We start from the raw sequence: 13,593 nt of genomic DNA on the forward strand, positions 1-13,593 counted from the left end.
AAAAGACGAACATAAAAATCGTTTATCCTTTAACTACTCTAATACTAATAACCTTCCATTATATATTTGATACAATATTGTTTGATTAGAAAAGAAAAAACTTCGAAAAATGATTATATAAAAAATTGAAAACTTAGTTTTTTTTAGTAACGTTTGCACAATTTAACCATTCTCAAATAAACAAGAAAAAAAAGAAGATGGTATGAAAATGAACATCTTAGATTAACTAACATCTTTACAGTATAATTTCTGATACGACAACACGATTTACGGACAATCCGCTTGCAAACTTATGATTCTTTTTCAATCTGTGTATGTATAAATCTAAATCAATATCATCCTAAAGAATCATCTGTATAAAATAATGAAAATCACTCATGATCTAAATCAATTTAAATTATAATTTCCTACCTTATGTTTTAAATACACATCTCTTATTGATCCTGTACCAATCTTTCTGCATCCCCCATTTCAACTTCACTTCCTTGCAACTTTCCTTCATTCTCAAACATAACTTCTATCTGTTCCAATGACTTGCCTTTAGTTTCTGGAACACATGTATGAACAAACACAACAGCAAATGCTGAAATAACCGAAAACACGAAGAACGTTCCCCCAACTGTGATCACACGAGAAACCGAAAGGAATGACATTGTTACCACACCACTACTAACTCTACTGCCTACTGCCCCAAGTGCCGACGCCTGCGCTCGAAGCCGTAGAGGAAAGATTTCAGATGACACAACCCAACAAATAGGGCCAAGTCCTATAGAAAAGAATGCAACATTTCCACAAACTGATGCAATTGCCAAACCAATCCCTAACTTCCCATTAGCCATGAAAAATAGAGAAACACTCAACACGAATAAGCTCAGGGTCATCCCAAGCGTGCTAACGAAAAGTAAAGGTCTTCTACCGATTCTGTCTATCAATAACGTGGCGACCAGAATGAACGCGGTTTTGGTGAATCCAACAGCAACCGTTGCAGCCAGAAGCTTAGTCTTGTTTTCAATCCCAGCTTCTTTGAAGATTGTGGGGCTATAGTACACTGTTGCATCAATGCCTGTAACTTGTTGGAAAAACTGGATTCCGCAGCCAGTGATTAACATTTTACGAACTGGAGGCGAAGGGTTTAACATTTCGCGCCAAACAGCTTTTTCTTGGTACTTTTGTGCATTAGCATTGCCTGCAGCAACTTGAATTTCTGCTAATCTTTCTTCCACTTCAGTATCAGTTGCATTAGTCTTTGATAGAACTTCTCTAGCCTCTTCAATCCTATTCTGAACTACCAACCATCGTGGGGATTCAGGCATTACGGATAACGCAAACCCCATAAACAAGGAGGGGATAATTCCTACACCTATCATTACCCTCCAGCTTGTATGGACTGGCAGTCCTGAAAAGGCATAATTTGAAACATAGCCTAGAAGGATTCCTAGATTTGTGAAGATTTCAGGGAAAGAAGTAAGATATCCTCGGAAGACGGTGGGAGATATCTCTGCTATATAAACTGGTGCAATCATGACTCCGAAACCTATTCCGATTCCGGCTAAGAGTCTTCCTATCATTAGTACTGTGTAGGAAGGAGCAAGAGTCATTATAGCTGCCCCTGTTTGGAAAACAAGGGCTGCTAATGCAATTGTCCACTTCCTACCAATGGAATCAGATGTTTTTCCTCCTGCTAAACTACCCAAAAGTGAAATTATGCTCAAGATTCCAACCAGAACTTCTACTTGTACATCTGATATCTTAAGATCTTCTTGAATGAACAAAATTGCTCCACTCATAACACCCACATCTGCACAATGGAATGTACAATTTTTAAACCAGGAGTTTGAACAACTCAAACATGCTGATTTCAATTAAATGTGTGGTAAATCTCACCGATTGACGGTCACTCTGACTTCAAAACCGAATATTATGACCCCTGAACTTTACACTTTACTAACATAAGCATAATAGCCTTTTTTTAATGTTGACCATGTCAAAATGACCAATGATGATCTCAAAATGAAAATTTCAAGAATTAAAGTTGTTTACAACCATATTTCCCTTGTAACCAACATTTTTAATTTTCCAAATCACAATTTTTGGATATTTTTCTCTCTAAACTACCACTTTCTCTCCCCTAACTAAACACAACTAAATACCTGGAAACCAAAAAATTCAAGAATTAAAGTTGCTCTTAATGTCATTTCTACCTGTTCTATAATGGAGGGTTACCCACTATTGGAGTGATCATATGGGCTATCATGTTAATAAAGTATAAAGTTAAGGAGCCATAATGTTCGACTTTAAAGTTCATAGGCCATAATTAAAGTAAGTGCAAAGTTCAGAGGTCATGTATAATTTACCCCATAAAAAAAAGCATCAACAAAGTGATATGCATTGTCCTAAGTGAATACTTATAGAAAATTTCCTTGTGTGTTTACAACCTAACTTCATAATGTTTTCTCACAATGTGAAAACATAATTAGCAAGTTGTCAAAGAAGGAGTCAGAATACTGCTCGAGATTACATAATCAATCCTCCATCTTAGCTATTTTCATACAAGCATGACATGAGAATAACCAAGCATCTCCAACGAGCTTTTAAGTTAAAATTTGAAGAGAGATGGTTAAAAAATGTCTCATCTCTCTATTTTTTTAGTAGCTTCTCTCCACACTTAATTGAATAAATTGGGCCTTAACTACAGTTCAAGCATAAGCATAGAGTCCTACAACCTCATTAATTGGTGGAATTAAAACACATGGCAGGATGGGTTTGTGTTGTGCACGACGAGGCACATTTGTGTGTGGGGGTGTGTCAGAGATTAATATAAGATTTATGATTGGAGCTCGAGCTTTCAGACAGGGCAGAAACCATTCATGGTAGGAGTGGTTCAGGATTCTTTTGGAGATGCTATAATGGTTTCCTCCGCCAAAAAAAGATCCTTATCCTAATGCAACAATTAACACTTTCTAAAATGCAACAATAAATAACCACAATTAACATTTCTAAAAATGCAACAAGTAATGAAATGTTGCCAATGCAGGTTTCAAAAATTGAAGAACATCAAACAGGAAACAAAGCAATGAAACTAAAAATTGAGAGAGATGATAATATTTATACCAACCATAACCCATAAGCACAGAATTGAGAGAAGCGAATATAGCACACGCAGAAACAAATCTCTTCGCATCATTTTTCCTCTTCAAACCTCCATCTCCTCGGCATTCACCATTATTATTGGGCAAAACAACATCTTCCTCCTCCTCCTCCTCCTCCTCCTCCTCCTCCTCCTCCTCCTCCTCCTCCCTAGGCCCAGCATCCGATTCCATCCTCCGGTACTTGTTCTTTGATTCCCCATTTTCCTGCATCCCCATCTTCAATTTTGTATATTGCGCCTCTTTCCCTTCAAAATCCTATTTTCAGATCTGCCTGAAAGGGAAAGGAAATTGCGAAGAAAGAAAGAATTGAACCATTGGTGGTGGTCTAATCAATACAATATACTAAATTAGTAACTTAAAAGCACATGTGTCATCTCTAGAATACTTTTAATGCTAATGTGTAATTTTATAAGATTGTTATGTTTCCATTTTTTAAAATTCTAAATTGTAAACGTGTGTTGCTAAAAAAAGAAAAAAACCACTCTGAAAAAATTAACAAAAAGAATATCAAAATTCAAAAATCTCCGATCTGAATTTTTGAACCATTTTGAAACTTATCCATTAACCTCAACTACTCCTTCAAAATCGCATCCTCATTCAAACTCCTAAACGGTTTCTAACCCATATCTCCCTTCCTCTTTATCATCGTACTCACATTCTTCTCCCTTCGTCGGTTGAGATAATGAACATTGAAGCATTAGTATCTTGGGCTGGTCCAATGGTCAATTATCCTGTCAAGCAGTCAGATCTAGAGGACCAACACATCTGCAAAATGAAGATGATAATGATATCGACACCGGTGAATGTGTGGCTAGTACTATTAGAAGTCATACTAAAAGGTTAGAGATTGAAGTTTGATATTCATTTTACTATTCCTCATTGCATGTTCTGAACTTCTATCTATATTTGTTGTTATTTGGTTTTTTTATATGTTATCTCTTCTTTAAATTGGTATTTTTTTTTATTTGGATTGGCTAGGAATAGGTCTGTTAGCATTACAGTTTTTATTTTCTTTTTGGCACAATTGGTTGTGCCAGTTTTGATTGAGAGACTAAATTAGAACAAGAAAAAGCTGTAATGCAGTGATGAAAAAAAAGTCATAGTGATATAATTGGTGGGAACAAATGGGAGTTTGAATGAATGTTTGGAAATTATATATACAAAAATACTTGAACATATCAAAATATTATGAGAACGTAAGTTCAAAAGTATAAGTTTGTCAAGAAATGTAGCCAAAACAATCCATTCGGCATTCTATTGCAACTCACTTGCTTCACATCGAAAATCTTAGAATCACATCGCAATCAATCATAATTTGAATCCGTTAGTCAAAAGATATGTGTGCAAACTAAATATTATAGATGCAGATAGAGGAGGAAACCAGGAAATGGAATGAGAATGTCAAGGGCGCAGAAGGTGCGATCCAAGCGAAACTTTCTTCGACCCTGAAGCATGGCAGATTGACAAAGGCTGCTGTCAGCAGCATTTGTGGAGGTCCGCAATCGAATATCATAATTTGGAAGCTCCTAGAGAAGACATTTTGGAGATCGGAACATAGCCAGAGCACCGCCTTTTTTGTACACCGTCAAACACGTGGATGACTTCTTACGAAGAATAACAGGCTTCATCCATTTAGTTGGAGATTTTCAATATATACTGAACATCTTGCATTAAACCATTGCTTTTGAGTATGATGTCTTTTTAAGGCCATTTTACTTTGCATTATAAAAGCAACAAGTGGCTGAGGATATTTTTTTTTTTAGGTTTATGGTATACTTCTCTCTTATTTTGCAGTTCATACATAGTCTTTAAGCTTTCTATATGTGTTAGTTGATTTGGTTTTATGCTCTATGGAAAATGTATGATATGAGAAGGATGATGTGGTTACGGGGTGCCGATTTTCCAAGGTTAATTGGGCTCAGTTTCATCTCCTCCCGAGGGTTAGCATCAAATAGGAAACAGTCAGATGTATGGAACAAATTGCAAAGAGATAATGTTTTTGATGAGAGACATGGCCAACCTAAATGCCAATTTTACATGAAAATTGGTGAATGCAAGCTTGGTGAATTTTGCATGTTCCATCACTCCATACAATAATTTGCATAATTAGATTTTAGTTTTAAGGTTTTGTAGTTTTTGTAGTTTTTATGGTAGTCTTAGAAATCAAATATGTTCACTTATACTTACCTTTTTGTTTATATAAACATTTTGAAAATGAAGCAAGACTTTTTCATCCTCTTTCTAATGTTTACAAGGGCGAACATCTAACTATTGCGTGGAATGGAAATTCTGTTTTATATATAATATGATTGAGAACTGTAATAGTAACATAATAAATAGATGATTACAAAAACAAAAAATTAATTTAATATTTGCTTTTATTACCAACAAGAAATTTAAAAATTAATAAATCAGAGTTTGCAAGCCAAGCCAAATTTGGTGATTGTAATTTTATTTGTGTTTCTCATGTAGTAGTCCCTCCAAAATATATATGAAGTTACAAATACTCAAAAATAGTATAATTGTGAGAGATTAATAGTTTAATTTAATGGATCAAGATTCAATTAGACATTTGATTTTTTCATAAATTGAGATTATGCACTTAAAATTTAAAATGAGACAAATATTACATTTATCATTTATTTAATTAACTTAACTTTAAAAAGTATTTTCTATTTTTTTATATTAATAATTTCTAAAAACTATATTTCCATTATATCAACAACTTTTTCTAAAAGTTTAAATCATACTTTGCATAATTCATTTAGAACAAAATAAAAAAAAATATATAAAAGAACTTTCGTGCAAAGCACGAGTATAGGCCTAGTAAAGTCTCTATCTTTGAAAGAAATTTGAAAGAGACGATGGCTGAGAGGTATGGCTGCGGTTTCTGCGGGTCCTCTTTTTTCCACATAAAGAAACGCGGTTTTTATCCACTGTAAAAGAAACAGAACAACGCCTGAGGATCTATTTGTGCTGCTGTCAATTGGAACCAATCATTGATTGCCTCTGTCCCGAATTCCCTGTCCCCTTCCCTGTCTCCCATTCAAATTTTGACACGTGTCCCTTTAACTACACTTTAACCAAAGTTAAGTATATCTAACCATAGTTAGTAGCAATAAAGTAAGATAAAAAGGGACACGTGTCAAAAATTGAATGGGGGACAGGGAATTCAGGACAGAAGATTTTTTTTCCTTTTATTTAATCGTGGCTCGATCTTATTAGGCAGTAAATCTTCTTTTTGTAAGTGGGCGACTATATACCGCACTAAAATTCCGGTTCACCGCCCTGTATTGACCCTTTTGCCCTTCTCATTATTTCAAACATAAGTTTTGAATATTCCAAATCCTCTCAACTTATTTTCCATTCTAAAAAAAACCGACCAAAAACGAGATGGCACGAAGAGGAGGCATCGGCAAAGGATACATGGGTATTACGGTAAGTATTTCCATAAAAAAATTATCAAAATCGTGAGTAATCGGACTGAAATTCGGGATTAAAATCCCAGAATTTGACGTAGGCGGGCGACCCGCACCATCTCCACCTACGGTGGAACGCATGAACTATGCGTTCCACCATAGGTGGAGATGGTGCGGGTCGAGCGATCCACCGTATGGTGGATCGCACGGCGCACGCGCTCCATCGTAAGGTGGAACGCTCGGCGCATGCGATCCACCATGCGGTGGATCGCTCGTCGTACGCGTTCCACCTAAAGTGGAACGCGTACAACGCATGCGCTCCACCTTATGGTGGAGCGCATGCGCCACCCGTTTGGCCTAAGGGCCAAACGTTTGCGGCGCACTGGTCGGCCCTAAGGCCGACTGGTGCGCCGCACCCGTTTGGACCATAGGGCAGGTGGTGTAAACCACCCGCCCAGGCCAAAAAGGGGCAAATTTTGAATTTTTTTTTTAAAAATTGTACGGACCGGGCGTAGGCAGACCCGAACATATATAAAAAAAAAATTATGTTAAATTGAATATACTAAATAAATAATATTACATGATCAGGAGGGAGCTGACCCTAGACGCACGTCTTCACGTCCTGTTACTGCATCTGCTCGGCGGGACCGAGCAGAGCAGCAGCGGTTCATGGCGGACGCCCGGAGGGCACATGCTGCACAGGCGGAGCGTGCTGAGGGACAGGATGAGGCGGCTGATATAGACATGGACGGGGATGCTTCTATGCATCGTCCTAGTGCTGATACTATCCCCATAGATCGTGGCGTCGTGACGAGGGGTCGAGACGGACGATTTTCTTCTACCGCAGCATCTTCTTCTGGTAAGAGAAATTAAAAAATGTGTTTATTTGTATTTGTGTTAATCGTGATTATTGAAAAATATACCAAAAATTTAATGTAAACCGTTTGCTGTAATTTCAGGTAGCAGCAAGCGATCGAGGAGTGTAGAGGATGACTGGGTTGTGAAGGACCCCGTCCCCGGGGGTCCATTTGATGGTGCTGTGATCCCGAGCTTTTTGGGACATATTGCATGTGCTATATGGGCCGGTCAGGATAGGGGCGTCCTTAGGTGTCATACCAGATCAGGGTATTGCACGAAGCTGAGATTATGGTACAGTGGTTCTTCCAGGACGATTCAGTCGCGTATCGAGTCATCTGGCTTGTTCCATTTACCTGGTATTATGCACAGTCACATAGATGCTGCTCTGATCACGGCATTTGTAGAGCGGTGGCAGCCAGACACGTCATCATTTCACATGCCATTTGGCGAGATGACCATTTTGATGCATGATGTGTGGGAGATATTGTGCATCCCCGTAGATGGTGCCATGGTGACTGCTGATGCGACTGTTGATGAGCTTAAGGAGTGCGTGATGGATTTGTTTGGGATGACTCGGGTTCAGTTAGATGCCCGTCATTATGCTTCTGCTGGTATACGAGCCGCTTCCGTCATGGAGCACTGTGGAGGTGATCGGATTCCTGAGACCCAGACTATAGCTTGGACGTGGCTGATGCTCGGTTCCACCTTGTTCGTAGACAAGAGTGATGACCGCATCCGACCTTCTTGTCTGTTAGAGGTGCAGGACTCGGCGGCTGGAGCCGTTGGACTTTCTTGGGGATCAGCTGCACTAGCATATCTATACCGTCATCTTGGTATTGCTACCAGAGGAGATTGCGGGCAGATGACGGGTTGTATGACATTGCTCCAGTCCTGGATTTACGAGTATTTTCCTTGCTTCAGGCCACATCGAGAGGCAGTTACAGTTGACCCGGATCTTCCTAGGGCTTCGTTGTGGCCATCTATATCGATGGAGAAGAGCGATGAGCGGCTGAGAGCATTTCGTGCCCGGCTTGATGTGTTGACAGCAGATGAGGTATACTTGCTATATAATTATAAATACTGTTCAATTGAAACAAATTTGTATTACTTGTATGTGTTAATGTAATTTTATACATCTGTAGGTCATGTGGATGCCGTATGGCCCTGATGCCATTACTGAGACCCCGAGGACTCTATATTCTGGATGGATACGGTATCGGGATGTGATCGAGCCGTACATGCCGGGGCGATGCCTTCGACAGCTTGGACATGTGCAGACCATTCCTAGACCGATATTGCAGCCTTCTAAGGCTGTTCGCCCGTGGACCAGTTTGAAGTATCGTGTGGAGGTGCCAGCTGTGATGGTGCAGGGTATTTGGGACTCTTTTCCCCAGTCGTCCGTCCTTATACTGTCTGTATTCACTCCAGCACATACTCCATCAGATTGTGAGGATCAGTACATGCATTGGTACACCCGTCATTCACACCCTCGTCTACTTCCGGAGATTGTTGCACCCGGACCGGCTGTTTATACTCGCTCGAACAGTGAGATTGTAAGTTATTTTTGGTTTTTCTTGACTGGTCTAGTAATGTGAAATGATATTTACTGAAATGTGAAGTGATATTAACCTTGTTTTTTGTTCCTTACTTTTTACAGTGGGTTAGTCGATTATCTAGCTAGGGTGAAACTGTGTTGGATCACATGAGTCATCTGGACGAGGATGCTGCGATTGTATATAGGCAGTCGTTAGAGCAGATTATGGGTGCTTGGCATTTGGCCAAGTGAGTTATGACTGTATTTTGAAGTATTTTAGTACTATTTTGACTGAATTTGGTGGATTGATATTTTAGTACTATTATGACAGAATTTGGTTTTTTTTTGTGGTACGTTTTGTTATTATTGCAAATTTAAGAATACATTAGAACGACATAAACGGCATAAACTGTAAAAATACATTACAACGACATAAACTGAAAAAATACATTACAACGACATAAACCGGAAAAAAAAGACATTAGTCACTATCTTCTTCGTACACCTGAATGTTTGGTGAAGATGTCGCTGGTACACCTGACTGTATTGCAAGGTATATCTCTTTCTCCTCTGCAATATTCGTCTCATATTCCACAGGAAAAATGTTCCATGGAGCATTTCCTCTATTTCTTGGCCAAGCTCGTCCTGGCAGGTAATCGTTCTTTGAAGCGCTGATACTCTGTAGTACTCGAACCTCTAATTTATAGCGATCCCAATTTTTTACGATCGAGTAAGGATAAGTTCGATGAACCTCATGAGAAATTTCAGACTCTGTCCATCTTAAAAAGATGATGGAGTTGAAATTTTTTTTAGGGATAATTCCCCTCTGATAATTCCCCTGGCGAACATAGCTTTCCAGTCATCAATAGGCATAAACCACTTCAGAAATGTTTGAATATAACTAGGAATATTTCCTTCATTCAAATTGTTCAACCATTCCTCTAGAGCAAATTCAAAAGGCATGTAATACATATAACATAAGAACCACAACATGTGTAGTGAGTATATTGGAAACTCACCAGCAGACGGAAGCTTGAAACAAAACATAAATGGAGTTTCAGGATGGAACATTGTTGGACTCACAAATGTCTCTTCATATACACGGATTGCGTAGTATTGGTAATCAAGCATCTTCGTCGTGCAATCAGACTTATTCAAAGTTGATACTATGCTTTTCTCGGGAGGAAAATTAGGGAACTCGTTGGTAAAATCAGATGAAGCCATTTATGTTTGAGAGTTTTCGTTGATTGGAATTTAAAGAGTAAATGTGGATAACTGAAGTAGCAAGAATGTTTAATTTTATAGATGGACAATATAGCCGTTGGAATATAGACGTTGGAATATAGATGTTGGAATATAGCCGTTGGAATACCACATGTTCGAATATAGACATTGGAATATAGACGTTGGAATATAGACGTTGGAATATAGCCGTTGGAATTCACCTGTAACATTACAGAACCACACATAATTGATCAGAATTCACCTGTAACATTACAGAACCACACATAATTCATCAGAATTCACCTGTAACATTACAGAACCACACATAATTCATCAGAATTCACCTATAACATTACAGAACCACACATAATTCATCAGAATTCACCTGTAACATTACAGAACCACACATAATTCATCAGAATTCACCTGTAACATTACAGAACCACACATAATTCATCAGAATTCACCTGTAACATTACAGAACCACACATAATTCATCAGAATTCACCTGTAACATTACAGAACCACACATAATTCATCAGAATTCACCTGTAACATTACAGAACCACACATAATTCATCAGAATTCACCTGTAACATTATAGAACCACACATAATTCATCAGAATTCACCTGTAACATTACAGAACCACACATAATTCATCAGAATTCACCTGTAACATTACAGAACCACACATAATTCATCAGAATTCACCTGTAACATTACAGAACCACACATAATTCATCAGAATTCACCTGTAACATTACAGAACCACACATAATTCATCAGAATTCACCTGTAACATTACAGAACCACACATAATTCACCTGTAACATTACAGAATATCAACCACTAATATCCCCTAAGTTGGGCCAATCTGGTCCACTGTGTCACCCTATCCTGATAGAAGCGCTCCCATCCTACAACGCTTTGGCCTCGGTGCACAAACCATCAGTGTACTATAGGGGGCACCGGAAAGTTAGGCGATAAATTTAAACGTATGTAGTGCTGGCAGTGATTCCCTAAATGAGCTATACAAATCACACGTGATGGTCTTGTAGCAGTCGATGCGGCATACAATGGTAAGATAGTACCACACAACGCTAATGTGTCCCCACCTGAGAAGCCAAATAACATGATAGCAGAATTGTACATGGTAGCAACCGGCCACAAGTCATCCCAAACGATCATCCAATAATCCGGCGTACAACCTGCACCGTCCCAACTTACTCTACGAAGAGCTGCATCAACAGTATCAACAAACACTCTTTGATACAAACAACGGTTAGCAAAACAGTTATAAAAAAAGTTAGGTTTATCAGATATAATTTACCTGATGAGGCAGCATTATGTACCGAGGATGACGAGCTAATTCTGCCACTTCTACCACGACTTCTAGATGAACTAGTAGAACGAGCCCGTCCACGACGAGTTTCATTATATTCCCAAGAACTCGGCATACGTTTTGTGGATTTGCTCACCTTAGGTCGCCCCCGCACGTTAATTTTGACATCGGGTTCGGTGTACTGAGCTTGATCAGGGTGTAGTTGATCATGGATAAACATTGAAATATTACGCATTACGGATGGGTCGGCTTTAGAGACTTGGTCCACTAAGGACTTAAAATATCACTGCTCCTCGTTCAGATCATTACGCCCGTCATTTTCATCAGTGTGACCATGATTGATTAAAAGTGTTCTCCAAAACACGTGAACACTCTCAGAACTGATCATTTGTTCCAGATCACAAGCTCGTTTCAGCTCACATGCACATGGTATCTGATGCGATGTTCTCAATAGACAACCGCAACGCACGTACACTTCATGGCTCAACCCTCTCATACGCTCTAACTCTTGATTCAACAACTGCAGACAATAATGAGAGACTTTGAATACAAGTTGGCTTAATGGGCGTCCGGTGAAAGTGACTGCTTGACGAAGCCGGGACTGTTCAAGCATGTACCTGATACGAAGACAAAATTATTATTAGTTAGTGAAATGATACAACCCTAAATGCAAATTCCAAAATCGCAGTAGAAAAAATTGCAAATACCTTATATTGGTTGCTTGTGATTCAATCTGCTTGTGAACCTTCTGCCATACCGTGTCAAGGGACCCAGTTGCCGTATTGAGCCATTGCTTTAGACTAGCATGTTCGCTCTCCACTCGACAAGTAGTTGTGTTACCAAAATGTAGAAACTCCTTTGTCCAAGCAACAACAAACTTCTCCTTATGCACCAACCATGTCTCCTCAACATACGAGATAACTCCTTTGAACCTACTCATCTTTTCCTTCATCATCATAAGATTGGTCTCGTACTCCTCAATGGTTAATGATTCTAATATTGTTCTCCATTTGCCATTCTTGAATTTAGAGGCAAGGCCTTTATCTCCAATGATTCTATACACACGATCTTCCACATCCTTATTTATATGCCAAGTGCATAGCAAGTGCGCTGCTTGTGGAAAAACTTCTTGTATCGGCTTTAATAACCCAAGCTCTCTGTCACTAACAACAACGGTCGGGTTCAGATCATCCCCAAGCAAAATCTTCAGCCTTTGCAAAATCCAACGATAGCTCCTTTCGGTCTCGTCTTTAACAATAGCATACGCTATCTTGAAATTATTATTGCATGGCGTCATCCCAACAATCTCAACAAACGGCATTTTGTACTTGTTTGTTTTGTACGTTGAATCAATACCGATGTACCAGTGGTAAGTCCTAAACATATCAACTGACTCTGGATGTGCCATGAACACATGCGTTATCACACCTGAATCAGTCTGTGTGTAATGGACATATTTGTTCTCCACAGCAATATGGTAGAATTGACTAGCCAGGTCTCTACCTTCAAACGCGTCCCTCCTCATTTTGTCCCTGTAATTATATATGTGTTTAATTACTGAGTTGTCCTCTGGGTGTTTTTCTTTAACTGCTGCTAAAATAGCACAAGGCTTTGCTTGAGCTGAAGACATATCACGCATAATTTGTTTAGATGCGATACTGAGTCCGCTCATTTGCCGACTTCCCTCTGGATACATACGCATTGTATGGTTATGCATTCCAGTTAACCCAGCCTTAGCCTTTATCCCCCATCCCGAAAGGTCTGCATGTTGATAGGCTTTAATCTGAAATTTACAGCGGCACGCTTTAGTTTTACTTTTCCTAATTGCAGGATCTTCATCATTTTTCACAACACCTCTATATCGTTCACCCCGTGAACAGCGCAACAACTTTTGTTTTCCCCCATTTTTGTGCGAAGATATTACAAGCTCAAACCCATTCTGAATAGCTATTTTTTTTGCCCAATCAATAACATCCTGACTGGAGGGGAAAACGGTATCCGTTATGAAACGCGAACTATAATCAATGTTATCGGGGTTCCAATCTTCTATCGGTACCTGAATATA

General features: G+C 39.0%; 1 protein-coding gene across 1 annotated transcript; it reads right to left on the reverse strand.

The window, feature by feature from the left end:
- Nucleotides 1–247: 247 nt before the first annotated feature.
- LOC136233289 (probable polyol transporter 4) lies at nt 248–3,453 on the reverse strand. Its single transcript, XM_066022909.1, has 2 exons — nt 3,116–3,453; nt 248–1,798 (listed from the first exon to the last, which is right to left on the reverse strand). Exons 1-2 carry the CDS (start codon nt 3,363–3,365, stop codon nt 435–437), a joined length of 1,614 nt encoding a protein of 537 aa, XP_065878981.1. The 5' UTR covers nt 3,366–3,453; the 3' UTR covers nt 248–434.
- Nucleotides 3,454–13,593: the final 10,140 nt, after the last annotated feature.

Source organism: Euphorbia lathyris, chromosome 6, assembly GCF_963576675.1.
Source record: "Euphorbia lathyris chromosome 6, ddEupLath1.1, whole genome shotgun sequence".
NCBI lineage: Eukaryota > Viridiplantae > Streptophyta > Magnoliopsida > Malpighiales > Euphorbiaceae > Euphorbia > Euphorbia lathyris.